The sequence below is a fragment of the Hyperoodon ampullatus genome (assembly GCF_949752795.1).
Source record: "Hyperoodon ampullatus genome assembly, chromosome: 1".
NCBI lineage: Eukaryota > Metazoa > Chordata > Mammalia > Artiodactyla > Ziphiidae > Hyperoodon > Hyperoodon ampullatus.
The window spans coordinates 188012886-188036055 of NC_136914.1; the positions used below are offsets into that span (position 1 = coordinate 188012886).

Here is a 23170-nt window from a genome sequence, read left to right on the forward strand (position 1 = left end):
TTATTTAAAAACTTATTTATTTGACTTCCAGTACACCAGTCTCCTGGGATTTTTCCCCACCTTCCCTGGCTGCTGTATCCTAGTCTATTTTGATGGTTCCTCTTCATTACCCTGACTCTTAAAAGTTGAAATGCCTCAGGGCTCAAACTTCTAACCTCCTCTTTTCCTATTTATAGTCACACCTAAGATTATCTCATCTGTTCTAATGGGTTTAAATTGTTATATGCTCATAAATTCTAATTCATATCTCCAGCTTAGCTCACTGCTCTAAAACTCTAGACCCATGTCCAACTATAAGATATATATATATATATATATAGATAGACAGATAGATAGATATATGATATTAAATAAGAATCTCTCTTAGGTTGAGTTTCCAGAGAAGCAGACTTTGAGATAAAGATTCAGTTGTACGATGTTTATTGGTTTGGAATTAACTCCTGTGGAAAGGAGAGGAAGAAAGAAGAATTAGGTTTAGGGAGAAATTGAGCTTCAATGAAGTCCCAATAAAGACTTCCACTGACCCCCCTGGAAAGCTCTAGAGTTGATATTGGCCTTTATATAAAGGTAGGCCTTTTATATACTTGCATTAGTCAGATACAGGTTGCCTCAGAAAGCAACCTGACCTTGGGCAAGGAAGCTTTCTTCAGAAAAGACATTGTTGGAAAACAATATAAAAAAAGAATGTGTGTGTATATATATGTATGTGTGTGTATGTGTGTGTGTGTGTCTATATATCTGAATCACTTTGCTATACCGCAGAAATTAACACAACATTGTAAATCAACTATACTTCAATTAAATAGAAGAAGAAGAAAAGGTATTCTCTGAATAGGACTGACAACTGAAGCTTCTCAGTAGGCAACATTTCCAACATATAGGGGAATAATTTCTTTTTTCTTTGAAGGGAGATTTGAGAGGCATAGCATACTGTTATCACAGCATCTCAAAATTAATGTATATTCTCTACTCAACACCTGGTTCTTCCCCCTAATTCCAAGAAAACAACTGGTCCTCTTTCATTTTTCCTTCTCAGTAAATTGCAACCTTAGTTGTCCAAAATCTCAGGCCAAAACCCTTCAAGTCATCTCTGACTTTTCTCTTTCTCCATAGCCCTCTCTTATTTCCAGTCAATCCCAAAATATCTCCAGAGTTTCACCGTTGTTTTCACTCTTAACTGCTTTCTTCCTGATACTAGCCACCATCAACTTCTGCCTAGATTATTGCAATAGATTTCTACTGGACTTTAAGCTCACCCCTCTCTGGTCTATTACTCACACAGCAGACAGAATAATTGTTTGAAAAATTACCTAAAATAGCTTCACTTCTTTGTGACCATCATCCAATGGATTCCCAAATGACCCAGGATAAAAGATAATGTCCGTGTAACACCTACCTGACCTGAATTCCTACTTCTCATCCTCTCAAGCAATTCTATTCCGGTCTCATTGACCTCCTTGCACACTGCCTGACTCCTGCCTCAGGGCCCATTCACTTACTGTTTCCACTGTCTGAAGTTCTCTTTTCCCAGACATTCACATTCTTCCCTTCCTGTATGTTTTTGCTTGATTCTCCCTTAGCAAAATGGTCTTACTTGACCACCTTACAGAAAATAACAATAACCATCTCACTGTGCTTCATATCCACTTTACCCCATTTGCTTTCACTCTACATGCACTCTTATTTATTATGTCAACTGTGTCAAATATTATATTAGGTCCACAGTGACAGACTCTGTTTTATTCACTGTTGTATCCTCAGTAACTAGAACAGTGCTTGGAATATATACTATGTAATCAATGAAAGTGTGGAATGTCAGGTGGATCTGATTTCAAAAAAGGCTAGAACCAAGGTTTCAGACAAGTGTCATCAGTCTCTGGTAGTTTTGCCCCTCTTTGTATTGCTTAACTCTGTGTAGACTTTATTTTCAGGCAGTCTGTAATTAAGGCATAGAGATGATAAAAAAAATATTATTCTTGATTAAATCTGAAATGAGGACTTGGGGTAATGCAGCCTCAAGATGAGGTAAAGGGGAATAAATGGATAAAGAGTTTTCTGAAAGAAAAGATACTGAAGTAATGAAATGCAATATACATCCCCTAGAAATTCCAAAAACATTAAAACATAATTTTTTTAAAAACCTGCTTGAATATATTTAGAAATGGAAGGACAAATTTCAAGAAGATTCATTTTAGCATTTCCTCCAGAGACTTTTTTGCTGGTTCCAATAATTTTATGCCTTTACGATTGGTTTACTGCTATGCTTTTCTAAACTAAGATGTGAGTGGCAGAGTAATGCAGAATTAACCAGCCCAAGATTTTAGGGCTGCCAAAACTGAGAAACACTGGCTTAGAGGAATATGGTCACCAAAGCAATAAAGTAGAATATGAGATCTTTATCTTTAATGGAATTTAATGGACAACCATAAAACCACTGAGTGCAGTAATAAAGCCATATTTTGGAGAGCTGGGCAAGAGACATTTCAAATTGATCTTTTTTTCCCTATTTACAGCTATATTTCTAATCTTTACTCTTATTTCTATCATGTCTTTTCTTAAAGCCATGGAGGACTTTCTAGTTTTCTAGGCAACAGTCAACTGATACTCCTTAGTGTCTTTTAATTGTATTTTATAGAAATGGTGAAGGCCTACATTCATCAACAGCTTCTTATAGACAATTTTTAAACAATAGTTTATAACTTTAGTAGAAAGTGACTTTCATTGACTTCATGCCAGAAGACTCTTGTATGATCCAAAGAAAAGTCTGCAATTTCTAAACCTGCTTCATAAAAAGAGGGGTTTTTTGTTCTTATTTTTTGTTTTTCTTTTTAATTAACCAGAAGTAAACCATTCTGCTCTTCCTAAGAGTTAAATAAAAATGGACTAATTTGAAATCTGGGCTTGAACGTGGAATACTTGCTTGGGCAACTATTTGAAAGCTACTGGTATTTTAATAGCAGTGATCAGTATTACCTTTAGTAACTTGGCAATAAATGATTCTCTGTGCTGTTTCTTAAAAAAACATCAGTTTATTGCATGCCTTGAAGCTGTTTATTGCTTCACATACTAACAGCTATTGTTGATTAAGGCTTAAGTATGTAAATGCTGTTATTTTCCTGAGATTTTGATAAATAGAAAGGAACAAAAACAGTGTTCCTGAGATATACTCAATAAACAGCTAATAGGTGTCAGTTTTCTAGGAGAAACAACGGGAGATCCAATTGATGTTGAGAAGTGCCTCTGGTGATTCTATGCTTAACTACCAGGAATTGGTTGATTTGGAGCTAAGAAAACAATTTATTTTAGGTTAAAAAAAAAGTATTTGTATTAGAATAGTTGCTTAAGAAAACTGAAGAATTCAATAGCTCCTGTTCTAGTTTTGAATACTTTATATTTCACATGGATTCACAAAATCCTGTAACAGTTTTAAAAAGGAAAGAAAAAGTCTTCATTTCTGCAGTCTTCTCCACTTACACACCTGCCTCACTCACACAAAAGAAAAAAAGTTAAAATAAAAATTCCAGATTAAGAAACATCTTTCAGAGATAGCGGCAGAATTACTTAATAATAAAAATAGGCTTTGCACCAGACTTATTCCGTACATCCTATCCCCAAATAAAAGTAGTTCAATTTTGATTTTAATAAACTAATGGTTAGACAGAGCAGCAAAATTTGATTGCCACTACAATTCTCCTAACTTAACCAGCATGTGCCTGGGTGATTTTGAATGGAAGTCGCCTTTGTAAATCAAAAAGAAAAATTCAAAGGTGTGCTAAAAACAGCAAGTGGATATGCCCCAGATGTTTATGCTTCCTTTTCCCTTGTTTAGTTTTATTTGTACAATTAATATGTATATATTCATAAATGCAATCATATCCACACATTATATTATTTCTTTTTATGGCAGCTTTCTTTTATATTTTCTATTTTTGCTTTACTTTCCATTCTCTGTCTCCTTTCCCCCAGTTAGCTCTCCAGCACTTCCTCATCATATAAATCATTTTAACTGGTATGTGTAGATATTTTTCCATCATATCATGGTCATATATAATTATATAAAGCACAAATGTGTGTATGCATATGTTTACATATTCACACATAAACTACATACATAATACACATATATGTGTTTTGCCACTGTCATAAATATGTGTATATTTATTTGATGTTAAGTTTTCTTTTAAAATAATATACTCTTACAGAAAAAAAAATGTAAGAATGGTACAAAAACATTTGAGACTAAGTTACCAGCATGATGTCCTATGACCACCAAACACAATTTCTAATTTATATAAAAAGCATAGTCCCTTATATATAACCACAACAGAACCATTAAAATTAGGAAGTAACTTTGATACCTTACTACAGTCTAACCCTCTGACTCCATCCAACTTTGCCAATTGCCCTCATAATGTCCTTTATAGCAAAATGATCCAATCCAGGATCACAGGTGACCTTTAGTTGCCATGCCTCTTTACTCTCCTTAATCTGAAACAATCCTTCTTGATGCTTTTGAAGATTGCAGTGCACTTATTTTGTACAATTTCCCTCAATTTCGGTTCATTGATGCTTCTCCATGAATAGGTTTAAGTTATGAATTTTTTTGGTAAGAATATCACCGAGAAGAGATGCTGCATCCATCTCACTGAATCCTATAAAAAAAATAGTTTACATGTGTCCCATTACTGGTAATGTTACTCTTGAAAACTTGATCAAAGTTGCATCTGCCTTAAAGTATGTTGATGACTTACCTTAAGATTATATAAATGTTCTTTCCTCATTCATTTTCACTCATTATTTTAAAAACCATTGATGTTCTTTAGCTGAATTATTTTTCCATTTGTTGGCAAATTACGATTTTATAATACCATGAGGTCTTCTACATTTATGAGTTGACATTCTACTATATACAAAAGCTTTCTTTTCCCCCCATGTATTTATTAATTTATTGATTGATATAAATATGAACTCATAGATTTCTGTTTTATTCGAGGAGTATAATCATTACTGTAATTATTTTGGTGCTCAAATTATTCCAGAATTAGTCTTGATGAGCCCATTTAAGCAGGCTCTTGTGTTATTTTAACATATCCACATCGTTCTTTGAGCACTTAGCTATCTTCTAGCACAACAAGATGTTCCAGACTCATTTTATACTTTTCTTATACCAGTACTGGATTTAACCATTTCTCTAAAAAGCTCTGGTTTCTTTAAGTGGGAAATAGCATTTAGAAATTAAGTACCGGGTGCACAGAATATTCTATGAGTTGTTATTGGGTATCTCTGCTTCCAGGCCCCACTCAATAGAGAGAGCAAGGCAATATATGTATGTATATAAGACTGCATGTATGTATATACTCAAAAAATATATATACACGAATGTGTATAAATATATATATATGTATATAATATATATATGTATGCACACACAAGTATGTATGATATATACACCATACTCATTTGCATATATGTTAATTTTATATTTACTATATGTGTATATACATACATATACATATATACATGTTATATATAATATTATGTATTATAAATTTTATAGATTATAAAAGATATATGTTCATTAGTTCACACTAATAACTCTCTGAAAATGGGGAGCCTGGCTCTTATTACCTTCAGTACATTACTTACTGAATGTAACCAGTGTTCTGTTTCTGACCCTCATTCTGATGCTCTCCTCACCCTTTTACGTTCTGACATCACCTGCCTGCCATTCCTCTCCTTTCAACAATTCTCATCCTGCTTGGATTCTGAAATCCTGTACAGGGCCATGCAAACACCCTCCTTCCTGAGTTCAAGCTTCAACACTTCACACCATCACTTCACAAGACCTGCAGCTACCACCATTCACTGAACTGTTTGCCTTCTTCATTCCACTTATGTTGACATCCCACTGTAGACTGATGTCCCACTGTGTCCTTCTTGTGCTTACAGCACCATAACCCTACAACACAGTACCCCACAACAGGCCATGCAAATGCTCTAATAACCCTGTTTGGCTTTTGCAACCACACCAGGCCACCATTCCCTCACTGACCCTCTCACAGAAGCACTGCTAATTTCCCTTGGGCTCTGACATCCCATTCCAGCTGTTTGAATGCCTTCCTTTGCCCCACTTGGGTTTGCCCCAAGCCTATACCAGGCTGCTGTGACAACCCTTTAACAAGAAATGTTCCCTTTGCTCTACTTAACTTCCAACGCCCCACTCAATCTCTGACTCCCCATGTCCGTCACTGCCAATGATGTTTTACTGTTCTCAGGTGACAGCTTTTCTACTTGCCTTGTTAAATTTATTCCTAAGTATTTTATTTTATTTTTAATTTTATTAAGTAGAATTTTCCCCTTAATTTCATTGTTGATTGTTCATCATTGGTGTATAGAAATATTGCGGATGTTTTTTATTGATCTCATATCCTACATCCTTACTTAACTCATTTTTAGTCTAATAGTTGTTTTAGTGGATTCTTTAGGATTATCTATTTAAAAGATCCTGTCATCTGCAAATGGAGCTAGTTGTACTTCTTCCTTTATGGATGACTTTTATTTCTTTTTCTTGCCTAATTACTCTAGCTAGTACTTTCAGTACATTGTTATATAAACTTTTTGAGTAGAAATCTTTGTCTTATTACTGATTGTAGGGGGAAAGCTTTTAGTCTTTCAACATTGATGCTAGTTGGTAGTTTTCCATAGTTGTCCTTTATCAGGTTGAGGAAGTTCCCATATATCCCTAGTTTATTAAGTGTTTTTATCACAAAAAGGTATTGGATTTTGTCATTCTTTCTCTGATTCTTCTGATATGATACTTTTTTCTTTATTTTATCTGCGTATTACATTAATTGGTTTTCTTGTGTTGAAACAACTTTGTATACCTGTGATAAATCCTATTTGGCCATTGTGTATAATCATTTTTATGTATTGCTGAATTTGAATTGCTAGTATTTTGTTAACAGTTTTTACTTCTGTTTTCATCAGCTACACTGATCTGTGGCATTCTTTTCTTCGGTTACCTCTGTTTGGTTTTGGTATCAGGGTAATATAAACTTTATATAATTAGTAAGAAAGTGTTTCCTCTGTTATATTTTGGAAGAGATTGTGAAGATTGTGTGACTTCTTTAGATGACTGGTAGAATTTACTAATAAAATCAGTTGGGCCTGGTCTTTTCTTTATGGGAAGTGGCTTTTTTTTTTCTTTTTTTAAATTACTAATCCAATCTTTTTACTTGTTTTTAGGTCTATTCATCTATTTATCATCTTGAATCAGTTTTGGTAATTGTGTATTTCTAGGAGTTCATTTCATCTAAGTTATTTAATATGCTGGTAAAATTTTTCATAGCATTCCCTTATAATCTGTTTTATTGCCCTAAAGTCAGTTGTGATGCCCCCTCTTCCATTACTGTTATTAGTAATTTGAGTCTTCTCTCTTTTTTCTTAATCAATCTGACTAGAGGCTTGTCAATTTTGATCTTTTCAAAATACCAACTTTTGATTTCATTGATTTTTTTCTGTCATTTTCCTATGTTTATTTCATTAACTGCCACTCTAGTTTTTATTATTTCTTGTCCTCTGCTTGTTTTAGTTTTATTTTGCTCTCTTTTTTCACTGTCTTAAGATGAAAAGTTATTGATTTGAGAACTTTTCTCTTTTTAGATACAGATGTTTATAACTCTAAAATTTTCTCTAAAAACTGCCTTATAGTATTGCTTAAGTTTTAGTGTGGTTGTCTTTTTTTTTTTTTTCTCCATTCATTTAGAAATGTTTTCTAATTTTATTTGTATTTTCTGTTTTACTGACTGGATATTTAGAAGTCCCTTGTTTAATTTTCACATATTTGTGAATTTTGAAATTCTCTTTGTGTTATTGATTTCTAAATTCATTCCATTGTGGACAGAAAGAAATGTCAGGCTTCTCAGATGCTGGGCTTCTGCAACATGGAGCTGGAGTTGGCCAGTACCTCTAGGGCAGACACCGTAATCTTAGGCTGGATCTCTGGGGAAGAAGGAGTCTTAGGATCCTGGCTGCACCTCCAAGAAGTAGAGCTCCCATGATGCAGTGCTCGCTGGGGGTTGCAAGGAAACAGCTTATTGCTCAAATGCCACAGACTTGTCCTTCTTACTGAGATTTAATAGATTTTCTTAAAGCAGTGTTTCTCCAGATACTGTATACTTTTAGAACAATTTACAGAAACTTTAATTTTTACAACTATTTTTTTTTTAGTAGTTAGAGTTTTCTTAGTGGAATAGGGTCCACAGAGCTCCTCATTCTGTTATTCCAGAAATGTCACCATTGTGTACTCCATTCTCACTCATTCTTTAATGAAAATATCAACTGCAGAAATATATTAACATGATAATCTTGACAATATATTTATGGGTTTAGAATAATGCATATTAGATATTGTTTTTTATGAATCATGGATTCCACTGAATTTGTCCTTTTTAGCTCCAAGTGTTGATGACTGATTTTTTCATCATTTTGTTATGCCCCAGCCCCAAGCCTGTCCTTGATCCTCCATGATCAATTGATTAATTAACAAAGATCGAACATTCTGATACATTTTTAAACATTTACTGTAGATTTATTTTGCTATTTAGTAAGACGTAAAATGGATGAGAGAGAGAACAAGCAGTGCTAAAGTTGCCATGCAATATTGTAGATGACAAATTTTGTAGGTAAGACAATGAAAAAAATGAATCTTCAGGTAGTTAGAGAGAAATTTTCTTTTACCTGTTTGCTGATATGGTAACATATCATGTGTTCTACATTGTCAAGTCACCCATGAGAATGCATCCTACTGATACCTGAAGGGTATGCTCTTTGAAAAACAACACTTTACAGATTTTTTTCTAAATTGTATTATGTATTTTTCACCTTTCTAAATATTAACATCAATAGTAAGTATTTATTAAGTACATGCTACGCACTAAGCTGCATTCTAGATGTGGGCTCTTTCATTTAATCATCACGGCAACCCTGAGTTAGATGCCTTTTTTTTTTTTTTTTTTTTTTTTTTTTGCGGTACACGGGCCTCTCACTGCTGTGACCTCTTCCGTTGCGGAGCACAGGCTCTGGACGCGCAGCCTCAGCGGCCATGGCTCACGGGCCCAGCCGCTCCGCGGCATGTGGGATCCTCCTGGACCAGGGCATGAACCCGTGTCCCCTGCATCGGCAGGCGGACTCCCAACCACTGCGCCACCAGGGAAGCCCTAGATGCCATTTTATTTCAATATCGTACATGGAGTCACTGAGACATAAACAGGTTTAGTGACTTGCCCAAAATTATGTAGCTAATAAATGACAGATTTCATTCCTAATTTTTTCTACTCCAAATCCCAAGATCTTAGCTACAACTTAAATTAATTCCTTAAGCAATACTTTTTATTTGAATAGAATTCTAGAATTTTCTAAACGTCATTGCTTCATTTGATTCTACATCAACTATATAGAATATATATTTCAAGTGTTATTTATTCCTATTATATTTTATGGTTGAGAATATAGGTCCAATGACACACCCCAGTTCAGGTAGTTAAAAGTGAGATAATTAGAACTAGACCTTTAATCGTGTGATTACTGGCTCTGGTTTATTTTTACAAGTGTATGCTTAACCAAAGTATACTAAACATTATTTAACTCTCAGTATTTATGTCATAAATGATAAGAATTTTCTCAAAGGTGGGGACTGTATTGAATAGCTTATCCCTGATTCCTAGCATTAAATATTTTGTTTATAATAGTTGCCCAAAACATTTTTTTTTTGGCTTATTGAACTCAGGATACTGTGATTAGTTCCTAAATTAGATTCCATATTTATATCAACAGATGGTACTGTGATATTTGAGGCTTAATTAACAATTGACCTCTGACCCCATGCTAATTTATCATATCTTTTTTAAGGTAGATTTTTCTTCTTGTTCCCCTCAGTATTGTCACACCATTAGCTATATGCTTACCTCATTCAGTTTGCCTGGGTCTATTAACACTACTATTTTGAAAATAAATCTGGTTTGAACGTACTGATCCTGGTGGCGCAGTGGTTGGGAGTCTGCCTGCCGATGCAGGGAACACGGGTTCGTGCCCCAGTCCGGGAAGATCCCACATGCCACGGAGCGGCTGGGCCCGTGAGCCATGGCCGCTGAGCCTGCGCGTCTGGAGCCTGCGCGTCTGGAGCTTGTGCTCCGCAACGGGAGAGGCCACAACAGTGAGAGGCCCGCGTACTGCAAAAACAAAAACAAAAACAAAAGAGAAAGGACTCCTTGGGTCCTTACACTTTGTTCATACAATCCACATTTTCCTTAACTTCTCATTTCAGCCCTTATTATTCATGTGGAACATTTATTAATGTAATAAGGAAATCTTCTGGTGGTTAGAGGTAAAGATATGTGAAATACTAGTTGACTCTAATGAAATGTCCACTAATACCCCTTTGGAATATGTTTTGACATAAGGCATTTATTCTTAAGATGTAGAATAAAAGTAACATGCACACACACATTCACACACACACACACACACACATACATCTCTCTTTTCCGTCTTGAGTTTGGAAGAAATTGAGAGAGACAGACACAGAGTGTGTAAGATGGATATCAAAGCAAGATATTTTTTCTAACTGTAAATATAGTTGAGTGACGTATAAGACAAAACTGGGCACTACACTTTCTACTTCCTTCATTGCACTAAATTTATCCTCCCAGGCACAGGAAGTGCAAAGGTGGGCCCACACTGTAAGTACTAAGGCATATCAGTACAAAGAAGAAAGCATATCTGACTTCATGGAACTTACATTCTAGTAGGAGAAGAAAATTCACAAAATACATAAATGAGTTATATAGAATTTTAGAAGGTGATAGTGCTATGAGGAAAAATACAGGAGGGAAAGTGGTGAGGGAGTACATGGAGGATTGCAATTAGATCAGTGATGATTTCACTGACGTGACATTAGCAAAGAGCTGAAGAAGGTGAGAGAGGTTGAACCACCTGATTATCTGGGGAAGAGTATTTCAGGTACAAGTACAAAGACCCTGAAGTTCAGGCCTGCCTGGCGTGCTTGAGGAAGAGCAAAGATACTAGTGGGACTGGACTAAAGTAAGTGAGAAGGAAAATTGTAGAAATGAAACCATCAGGTAATTGGGAAGGTGTGGAGATAACTACTCTGAGTGAAATCAAGGACTAATGGCAGAATTTGAGTAGAGCAATGTCAAGAATACACTTAAAATTTTAAAGGAACATTCTAGATTCTCTATCGAGAATAGTCCGTGGTGCAGACATGTAAGAGATTATGGAAATTAGTTTAAATTTTATTTCAGTAGTCCAGACTAGGCTTGGAGTGATATTTCTGGAAATGGTGAAAAGAGGTTTCAACCTTGTTGTATTTTGCAGGTAGAAACTACAGGATTCATTGATGATTGGATGTGGAAGGAAGACATAAGTTAACAAGGCTACTAATATATGGCTTGAACAACTAGAAGGATTGATTTTCCATTAACCAGAATAAAAAAAAATGTTAAAGGAGTAATTCAGTTTTGGACATGTTAAATTTGAAATGTCTTTTGACATGTAATTGAAGCTATTGAGTAGAGAGTTGGGTATGATTTTAAGGAAGAGATATGGACTAAAAACATACATTTGAAGCCTTGAGCTTTTTAAATACTGTGTAAAACTTTGAGATTGGATGAGATTCTTAAGGGAGTGAATGTAAAAGACATCCAAAGACTAATTTTGCTGAGGAGAAGAGGACCAGGAATGGAGACCCAGAGGAACGTGTGTCCTGGAAACTAAGGGTAGAAATTGTATCAGGGAGAAGGCAGAGATCAGTTGTGTCTGATCTAATGTCTATGCTACTGATAGGTCCAATGAAAAATAAGCCAACAAAGCTAAGAAACAAGCAAAAACAAGGATTCTGAATTGATCAGTGGTTTTACTAATAAGGAATTTACTGGTGATGTTGAAAAGAGCAGTTTCAGTGCAGTAGTTGAGGGAGGTTTAGAAATATGATTGAAATGGTTTTTTTAGAGAGGATGAGAAGAGAACAATTAGAAAAAGTAGAATGCAAAACTCTTTCCCCATATCTTGCCCTAGATGGGAGATCAGACAGTACATTATCAGTAATAGGAGGAAAAATGTGTAGTTACAGGATTGTATATATATATACATATATATATAAAATTCAGAGTGCTTGCAGAAAATTGCTTCAATTTTCTCAGTGAACCAGTAATCAGGATCACCAGCTGAGGATAAAGATGGGGTAGGATAAGCTGGAGACCTGAGGAGAAAGTGTTAATAATCATAATCAAATTGGAAGAGAGAAAGTGAATGAAGTAGCAAAATATAGTATAATAAATGGATAGGATGAAAGGTCTTAAGGGATGCTCATGTAATACAGTGTCATTCTAGATTAGCTGCATGTTTAAGTTTCAGATGTGCTATATTTGCATATTATTTACTTTTTAAAAATATAATTGAATAAACTAACTTTTTTACATAAATGAACTTATCTCAAAAAGGAAATTTTATATCAGAATCATAAATGACAAAACACTACTTGACATAGAACTGTAAAGATTAAGTCATATTGAAATATATTCATAAACATTATTACTTTGTTAAAAGACCAATAATTTAATCCCAGGAGTGCACACACATTTTTGGAAAAACTGCTGTCCTGAATTGAAAGCTTCAGTTCCTGCTCTCAAGCAGTTTAATAACATAAATCAGCACTTGTTTGCCTAAGTGAGAAAAGAAAAGACCATCTAAATATGTTCATTTTATCTATTTTAGAATCCCTATGGGCAAGTACTTTGTCTTAACATCCTGTGAAATGTGTAGAATCATTCTGTGTGCATAAAGTGCACTCTACCAGATGGTATTTGATGGTTGTGTTCATCTTTAACATGAACAGAATGTTAGTTTAGAAAAGATTTGTTTTCTTTTCCAAAATTCTTATTTTCCAGTCTCTAAGCACACTGCTTATTTAGATAAATCCTTTTGGGTTCCTGTTGGTGCTTCTGAAAAATGGGTGACTTGAATTTAGATGCAGTGGGTAATCTGCTTGAGCAGACTAGAAGGAACAGTTGCTTCAATCTTTAAAGATACTCTTTGACAAGCAAAAATAAAGGAAAAACTGGCTTTATTTTAGTTCACATGCCGTAAGCATGTATCAGCAAACCAATGATTCAATTGCATTACTTGCTAGCTATCCAAAGTGAGCGTCATTCAACCATTTAACCTGAGGTTAAATAACTCAGGTTGTTTACCTGAGGCCAAGGAAAACCTGAACAAGTCTTCCAGGTGCTTGCTCTTCCTCAAACTCATTTGGCATGTATCCATCTTAGGATCTTTTAACTTGCCCTGCCCTCCACCTGGAGGGCCCTTCCCCACACGACTTGCTCCCTCACATTTTACAAACGTTCACCAATTTTTTTTAACATCTTTATTGGAGTATAATTGCTTTACAATGTTGTGTTAGTTGCTGCTGTACAACAAAGTGAATCAGCTGTACATATACTTGTATCCCCATATCCCCTCCCTCTTGTGTCTCCCTCCCACCCTCCCTATTCCACTCCTCTAGGTGATCACAAAGCACCTAGCTGATCTCCCTGTGCTATGCAGCTGCTTTCCACTAGCTATCTATTTTACATTTGGTAGTATATATAAGTCCATGCCACTCTCTTACCTCGTCCCAGCTTACCCTTCCCCCTCTCCATGTCCTCAAGTCCATTCTCTATGTCTATGTCTTTATTCCTGTTCTGCCATTATTAAGTAGTGTGTTGTTTAGCCTCCATGTGTTTGTATTTTTTACAGATCTTTTCCTGTAATTGATGTCTAGTCTCATAGCATTGTGGTTGGAAAAGATACTTGATACAATTTCAATTTCTGAAATTTACCAAGGCTTGATTTGTGACCCAAGATATGATCTATCCTGGAGAATGTTCCATGAGCACTTGAGAAAAATGTGTATTCTGTTGTTTTTGGATGGAATGTCCTATAAATATCAATTAAGTCCATCTTGTTTAATGTATCATTTAAAGCTTGTGTTTCCTTATTGATTTTCATTTTGGATGATCTGTCCATTAGTGAAAGTGGGGTGTTAAAGTCCCCTACAATGAGTGTGTTACTGTCAATTTCTCCTTTTATGGCTGTTAGTATTTGCCTTATGTATTGAGGTGCTCCTATGTTGGGTGCATAAATATTTACAATTGTTATATCTTCTTCTTGGATCGATCCCTTGATCATTATGTAGTGTCCTTCTTTGTCTCTTCTAATAGTCTTTATTTTAAAGTCTGTTTTGTCTAATATGAGAATTGCTATTCCAGCTTTCTTTTGGTTTGCATTTGTTTGGAATATCTTTTTCCATCCCCTCACTTTCAGTCTGTATGTGTCTCTAGGTCTGAAGTGGGTCTCTTGTAGACAGCATATATATGGGTCTTGTTTTTGTATCCATTCAGCCACTCTGTGTCTTTTGGTGGGAGCATTTAATCCATTTACATTTAAGGTAGTTATCGATATGCATGTTCCTATTCCCATTTTCTTAATTGTTTTGGGTTTGTTATTATACGTCTTTCCCTTCTCTTGTGTTTCTTGCCTAGAGAAGATCCTTCTGCATTTGTTGTAAAGCTGGTTTGGTGGTGCTGAACTCTCTCAGCTTTTGCTTGTCTATCAAGGTTTTAATTTCTCCATCAAAACTGAATGAGATCCTTGCTGGGTAGAGTAATCTTGGTTGTAGGTTTTTCTCCTTCATCACTTTAAATATGTCCTGCCTGTCCCTTCTGGCTTGCAGAGTTTCTGCTGAAAGATCAGCTGTTAACCTTATGGGGATTCCCTTGTGTGTTATTTGTTGTGTTGCCCTTGCTGCTTTTAATATGTTTTATTTGTATTTAATTTTTCACAGTTTGATTAATATGTGTCTTGGCATGTTTCTCCTTGGATTTATCCTATATGGGACTCTCTGTGCTTCCTGGACTTGATTAACTATTTCCTTTCCCATATTAGGGAAGTTTTCAACTATAATCTCGTCAAATATTTTCTCAGCCCCTTTCTTTTTCTCTTCTTCTTCTGGAACCCCTATAATTTGAATGTTGGTGCATTTAATGTTGTCCCATAGGTCTCTGAGACTGTCCTCCATTCTTTTCATTCTTTTTTCTTTATTCTGCTCTGCAGTAGTTATTTCCACTATTTTATCTTCCAGGTCACTTATCCGTTCTTCTGCCTCAGTTATTCTGCTACTGATCCCATCTAGAGTATTTTTAATTTCATTTATTGTGTTGTTCATCATTGCTTGTTTCATCTTTAGTTCTTCTAGGTCCTTGTTAAATGTTTCTTGCATTTTCTCTATTCTATTTCCAAGATTTTGGATCATCTTTACTATCATTATTCTGAATTCTTTTTCAGGTAGACTGCCTATTTCCTCTTCATTTGTTAGGTCTGGTGGGTTTTTATCTTGCTCCTTCATCTGCTGTGTGTTTTTCTGTCTTCTCATTTTGCTTATCTTACTGTGTTTGAGGTATCCTTCTTGCAGGCTGCAGGTTCGCAGTTCCTGTTGTTTTTGCTGTCTGTCCCCAGTGGCTAAAGTTGGTTCAGTGCATTGTGTAGGCTTCCTGGTGGAGGGGACTATTGCCTGTGTTCTGGTGGATGAGGCTGGATCTTGTCTTTCTGGTGGACAGGTCCACGTCTGGTGGTGTGTTTTGGGGTGTCTGCGGACTTATTATGATTTTAGGCAGCCTCTCTGCTAATGGATGGGGTTGTGTTTCTGTCTTGCTAGTTGTTTGGCATAGGGTGTCCAGCACTGTAGCTTGCTGGTCGTTGAGTGAAGCTGGGTGTTGGTGTTGAGATGGAGATCTCTGGGTGACTTTCGCCGTTTGATATTCCATGGAGCTGGGAGGTCCCTTTTGGACCAGTGTCCTGAAGTTGGCTCTCCCACCTCAGAGGGACAGCACTGACTCCTGGCTGCAGCACCAAGAGCCTTTCATCCACACGGCTCAGAATAAAAGGGAGAAAAAGTAGAAAGCAAGAAAGAAATAAGATAAAAGAAAATAAAATAAAGTAAGGTAAAATAAAATATAGTTATTAAAATAAGAAAATAATTATTAAGAAAAAGAACTTTTTTTAAATTAAAAAAAAAAAACTGGAAGGATAGAACCTTAGGACAAATGGTGAAAGCAAAGCTATACAGACAAAATCTCTCACAGAAGCATACACATACACACTCACAAAAAGAGGAAAAGGGGAAAAAATCATAAATCTTGCTCTCAGAATCCACCTCCTCAATTTGGGTTGATTCGTTGTCTATTCAGGTATTCCACAGATGCAGGGTACATCAAGTTGATTGTGGAGATTTAATCCGCTGCTCCTGAGGCTGCTGGGAGAGGTTTCCCTTTCTGTTTTTTGTTCGCACAGCTGCCGGTGTTCAGCTTTGGATTTGGCCCCGCCTCTGCGTGTAGGTCGCCAGAGGGCGGAGGGCTTCTGTTCTTCGTTCAGACAGGACGGGGTTAAAGGAGCAGCTGCTTCGGGGGCTCTGGCTCACTCAGGCCGTGGGGAGGGACGGGTACAGAGTGCGGGGCGAGACTGCAGCGACAGAGGCCGGCGTGACGTTGCACCAGCCTGAGGCGCACCGTGTATTCTCCCGGGGAAGTTGTCCCTGGATCACGGGACCCTGGCACTGGCGGGCTGCATAGGCTCCCCGGAAGGGAGGTGTGGAGAGTGACCTGTGCTTGTACACAGGCTTCTTGGTGGCGGCAGCAGCAGCCTTAGCGTCTCATGCCCGTCTCTGGGGTCCACGCTGATAGCCGCAGCTCGCGCCACTCTCTGGAGTTCCTTTAAGTGGCGCTCTTAATCCCCTCTCCTCGTGCACCAGGAAACAAAGAGGGAAGAAAAAGTCTGTTGCCTCTTTGGCAGCTCCAGACTTTTTCCCGGACTCCCTCCCGGCTAGCCGTGGTGCACTAACCCCTTCAGGCTGTGTTCACGCTGCCAGTCCTCTCCCTGCGCTCCGACCTGAAGCCGGAGCCTCAGCTCCCAGCCCCTCCTGCCCTGGCAGGTGAGCAGACAAGCCTCTCAGGCTGGTGAGTGCCGGTCGGCACCTATCCTCTGTGTGGGAATCTCTCCGCTTTGCCCTCCACACCCCGGTGGCTGTGCTCTCCTCCGCGGCGCCGAAGCTTTCCCCCTCCGCCACCCGCAGTCTCCGCCCGCAAAGGGGCTTCTAGTGTGTGGAAACCTTTCCTCCTTCACGGCTCCCTTCCACTGGTGCAGGTCCCGTCCCTCTTCTTTTGTCTCTTTTATTCTATTTTCTTTTGTCCTACCCAGGTACGTGGGGAGTTTCTTGCCTTTTTGGAGGTCTGAGGTCTTCTGTCAGCGTTCAGTAGGTGTTCTGTAGGAGTTGTTCCACGTGTAGATGTATTTCTGGTGTATCTGTGGGAGGAAGGTGATCTCCGGGTCTTACTCTTCCGCCATCTTCTCTCTCTCTCCCCTAGTGTGGACTTTTTAGTGATAAAATGTAGTCTCCAGATATAGCATAATTCTGTGTTTTTCCAGGAAGTTAACCGAGTATCATTATTTGTAGTTCCATTTTATCTTTTTTATTAATACTTGTCTGGAAAAGGACAAAAGCAAGGGGAAAATATCAACCATGTACTATTAATCCCATTGACTGTGTGTAGGTGTTTAATTATTTTGTTTCTTATTCTCTGCCCTTGCCCTTACATTATAATTAATATAATGAAATTTAAAATTTTAGATTTAGATTTAATTGGAATCTTTCAAAGGTATTATCATAAGTAGTTTATTATTTCATTGTATTTTACTATTTTATTTTATTCCATTCTGTGTGTGTGTGTGTATGTAATAATGCATAATAATGCCATAGCCTTACTAAAATATAAAATAAAATCTTGGCCTGGGAAAAATGGTCACTTTGCTTAATTAAAAATGGGCTGTGGGCTTCCCTGGTGGCGCAGTGGTTGAGAGTCCGCCTGCCGATGCAGGGGACACGGGTTCGTGCCCCGGTCCGGGAGGATCCCACATGCCGCGGAGCGGCTGGGCCCGTGAGCCACGGCCGCTGAGCCTGTGTGTCCGGAGCCTGTGCTCCGCAGCGGGAGAGGCCACAGCGATGAGAGGCCTGCGTACCACGAAAAAAACAAAAAAAAAATGGGCTGTGGTGAAGGTGCAAAGGAGAAAGCAAGAGCACTAGTCAGGTGGTTATTACATAATCCATGAGGGAGGTGGTATTTGGAGTTCAGAGACAGCCAGAAAACTGCAGATATTCTAAATATAGACCCAATGGAATTTGCCGACGATTACACTGGGGACTAAAAATGTTCAGTTAAGGTCAAGCAAGTAGAAGGATGTAGTTTCTGCTATTTACTGAGATAATGAATACTGAAAGCAGCAGGTTGTTGTCTTCTTGAGCAGTGGGAGAGTAGCAGAGAGAGATCAGGATTGGGGAGTTTTAATATTTTAAATTTCTGGTGTTTATAATTCATCTAATTGGGGGTCAAACCGGCAATTGGATATAGGTCTGAAATTCAGAGGACAGGGCTGGTTTAGAGATATGAGAGTCTTCAACATAGAAAGAGTTTTAAAGCTCTGCAGTTGGATGAGGTGACAAAGTAAGTGAAGTCCAAGAACAAACCTTTGGAGCATCCTATGTAAATATGTCTTATAGATGAGGAAAAATCAGCCAAGGAAAAGAGGTAGTAGCTGATAAGGTAGAATTAAAAGCAGGAGAATATGATGTTATGGAAGCCATGTGAAGGAAGTGTTTTATGGAGGAGATACTTTTAACTAATCCTACAAAGCTTCTCCCACAAAACCTGGCATTTAGTAAATATTACGTTATTATTCAGTTGTCCCTGGACTCTGGATTTCATGTGGTCCAAAAGAGGTTTCTGGCCACCCATCCACTGTGGTGGCTGATAGGGCTGTCCCATGACCAGGGCTCTGAAATCCATGTCAAAGCCATCTAATCTACCTGCAGAAACAGTGCTTCCTGTTGGTCTGGACATGGGATTTCATAATCAGCCTCTTATGGCTGGGACGGTTATTGTCCGGTGTTCGAAAAGACCCAACATAACCACCAATTTTGTAGGTCCTGCCAACTTCAGGGCAGTGCCTGCCAGTCAGAGAGGTTGGTATCTCTCTGCCAGCTGAATAACTTATAAATAAACAATATTTCCCCTCCCCCTGGGGTCATGCTTAGGCAGATCCCTCGCCCATCCCTTTTATATCATCCAGATTTCTTTCTTCACCCAAGTCTTCCATAAGGGGACTTAATGGATAATTGAAAAGGAAATTATTGGATATTTTAGATGGTAAAATCCCAGACTCCAGTGCCACAATATACAGTGTGTATCTTTACTTTGGGTAAGAGAAACTCAGAACTCAAAGTCAGAAACTGTAGATTTTTTCTACTATGACTTGAGTGAAGAAGGGAAAAAAAGGTTAATATTTACTGAAACTTGCAATATGCCAGATTTAGTCTATGTGTTTTAATATAGATTATTTCACTTAAACCTCTTAACACCTATTAACTTTTGTATTGTTACAGTTCTCATTTTACAAATGAAGAAATTAAGAAACAATCACACAATTAGTAAATGGAGCCCAATTTTTTATTCAGGCTCTCTGGCTCCAGATTCAGAGATCTTAACCATAAAGCTTTTCAGACAATATATTCTGAGCAGAAAAAGAAAAAAATAGTACATTAAATAATTTCTTGATACTCTAAACATTTATGTAGATTCCAACACATTTGTTTGAATTATTCATATAAAATTAAATAAGTAAACCATAGGAAAATCATTATTGTATTTCCCTACCAGATAAGATTATGTATACATTCAGGAGATATTATTCTTATTCATTGTTACAACTTTCAGATGACATAAAATGACAGAAATGCTGGGATCAGATATGAAATTCTTTATTTTACATTTAGCCATTTGCCCATGTTTTAATCTTTATACTTTAAGTTATCATGGATCTTCTGTGCTATTAGTTTCAAGTTTCTATATTACACTGTACTGAATGGAAGACATATCAATTACTTGATAATTAAAGTATGTTTTCTCTCTGAAGGCAACTGATCGAGAGGGAGATCCAATAACATATGCCATTGAGAATGGAGATCCACAGCGAGTTTTCAATCTTTCAGAAACGTAAGTTAAAAATAATTTCTAAATTTATTCTTCTTTTTAAAATGTTAAGCAATGTACTGGTAGCAAGAGGACAGACTTCTAATCAGAGACTTTCAGCTGTTTGTAGTTTTATTTTACTTTTTTTTCCTACGAGTGTTAATGAGAGCTGCGGGGGATAATTCTGAATCCAGAAATCATACCCAGGAGACTGTTTATTTATTTTAAAATGTTTTACTAGGTAAAATTCACTGAGGTGGAAACAGTTCATTTGCAGGTATAACCTGGGATTAATTAGATCCCTTTAAAATTGTCAGCTACTCATAATAACAAGGATATTTCTACAAAGAGTAACTTGGCACTAAATTGTTCAAAGGGAATTTTGTAAGAAAAAGTGTAATTCAGATGCATTTAAGGTGCCACCAAAGTCCATCCTTCAATTTTTGAGTAATATAGGTATACTCTAAAAAAGCTAAGCTAAAAATATTTCATGCCCATTCTAAGCCCCTTTGAGGTCTATGTCCATGTCATTCTACTCACCTCTCTGAACATATCAAAGATAATGTCAGTCATAACTATTGAGGAAACTGACAGCAGGCATTAAAGAAGGCATTGACGTTAGCTTTGTTTCTCTTCTTCAACAGCAAAGTAGCCACTCTGTTGTTACGTGTGGCTGGTTGTCAAAGGGATGTTCCTGCTATCTCTCTGTTGTTTTCTGTGTGGTCCTGAGTGGTTTTACTCCCTAAAAGGATGGAAATCTAAATGTAGCCCATGAGTATAAAGTGAAAAATTTGACAAATTAACCAGGCTCTGCTTCAGTCTCAGGAACATGTGGTACACAATGCCAAATCAAGAGAACCCTGTGTGGTCACTTGATCTTGTAAGAAAAAAACACATGCAACTTTGCATTGATGAGGATGGTACAGCCATGAGTTTGTATGCCTGGATACAATATTTCCCAGATTTTTAGATTTCACAGATGAATAAACTTCCATTTAAAAAATGAAGAGATTTACTATTTTGAATTTTCCCCCATAGGTACATACTAATCATAAGTAATTATAATTTACAATCATTCTTAAAGAAAGAAAACTTTGTAAAAGGGACACTTTAACAGTAATCAGGACTTTGTGGTACTGGCATAAGAATAGATGTCTGGATTACTAGGATAAATTAAGAATCCAAAAATAACCCCTAATATTTATGGTCCATTGATTTCCAAAAAAAAGGGGGGGCCAAGACAATCTAATTAGGAAAGAATAATCTTTTCAGTAAATGAAGCTGGGACAGCATGAGAAGGAATGAAGTTGGGTCTCTACCTCACACCATCTGTAAAAATTAACTCAAAGTGGATCACAGACCTAAATATAAGAGATTAAACTATATAATGTAGAAGAAAATGTAGATGTAAATCATGATTTGGGTTAGGCAATGATTTCTTAGATATGATACAAAAAGCAAAAGTGATTAAGAAAAAGACTAATAAGTTGCACCTCATCAAAATTTGAAAAAATGTGATTCAAATGGCACCATCAAGAAAGTGAAAGACAACACCACAGACTGAAAGAAAATATTTTAAACATATGAAGAATGTGTAAAGAACTAGTATATCTCAAAAATAAGCAGATAAATAATCTAAGTAAAAATGAACAAGAATTTAAATAGACATTTCTTCGAAGATATATGAATGGCCAATAAGCATGTGGAAATATGCTCATAATCACTAGTCATTAGGGAAATCAAGTTACAATCATGAAATACCACTTCACATCCTCTTATAATAGCTATAATGAAAAACTAAGGAAATAGCATACATGGGTGAAGATGTGGAAATATCAGAATTCTCATATATTTCTGGTGGGAATGTAAAATGTACACTCTGGAAAACTATTTCTCATTTCCTCTAAATGTTAAACATAGAGTTACCATATAACTCAGCAATTCCACTCGTGTCTATTCAAGAGAAATGAAAACGTTATGTCCATGTAAAAAGTTGCACAGAAATGTTTATAACAGAATTATTTACAATGGCAAAATGTGGAAAACAACCCAAACGTCTGTCTACAGATGAACTGAATTAACAAAATGTATATCCATACAGTGGAATATTATTCAGCAATAAAGGAAATTAAGTACTGAAACATGCATGAACCTTGAAAACATACTAAATGAAAGAAGTCATTCACAAAAGACCACATTTGGTATGATCCCATTTGTATTAAATGTCCAGAATAGGCCACTCTATAGAGACAGAAAGTAGACTACTGGTTGCCTGAGGCTGGGGGCTGACAGAGAATAGGGAATGACTGCTAATGGGTACAGTGGTGAAAATATTCTAAAATTGATTGTGGTGATGGTTGAACTACTCTGAAAATATGCTAACATTTATTGAATTGTCCACTTTAAATGGGTGAATTCAATGATATGTGAATTATATGTTAATAAAACTGATAAAAATAAGAAAACAATGAAGTTTTCACCTGCCCTGGTCTTACTTTCTCTGTTAAAGATTTCCACTCCTGTGTTTATCTGTTTTTCCCTTGATGCTGAAGGATTTTAAAACTGCTGATTGTGAAATCTAATGAGCCACCAGTTTTATCAAAGACATTCTCACTCGTGCTGCTACCCTAGCAAGTGTTTGTCTACGACTCTCTAATTTATGCTTTTGAAACGAAACAGACACACCTAGTTGGTTACAGAGGTTCTTTAAAGTGTGAAAGATGTCAATGCAGCATCCTCTTTTTCTGAATTGACCTAAACAGACAGAAATATCCTTAAATGCAAACTTCTTCCAGACAGCTAGAGTAGGGCAGGACTCTGTGATGATTGTATGGTCTCCGTTGATCATTCAGGGTCCAGTACACTGCTCTCATTGCCTTTTATCTTATGATAATTTTATTTCAACCACTTCTTCGCTGTTGTTCCCATTGATAATTATAGGCTAGCCTAGACCCTTAGCAATTTATTTCAACACATTTGAAATGGGGGAAATATTGATATTTTAATCCCTTCCCTCTTTGAAACTTCTGAGATAC

At 36.8% G+C, this 23170-nt stretch overlaps 1 protein-coding gene across 7 annotated transcripts in view; it reads left to right on the top strand.

Annotated features, from left to right (window-relative positions):
• PCDH15 (protocadherin related 15) overlaps positions 1–23170 on the top strand; it is a gene marked incomplete at both ends in the record, with an annotated part of 736996 nt that overhangs the window by 460019 nt on the left and 253807 nt on the right. For all 7 annotated transcript variants that reach the window (XM_079712493.1, XM_079712490.1, XM_079712491.1 and 4 more), the window contains one exon: positions 20080–20159. In XM_079712493.1, the coding sequence (XP_079568619.1) occupies positions 20080–20159 (80 nt within the window). The remainder of the gene's footprint in view (positions 1–20079; positions 20160–23170) is intronic.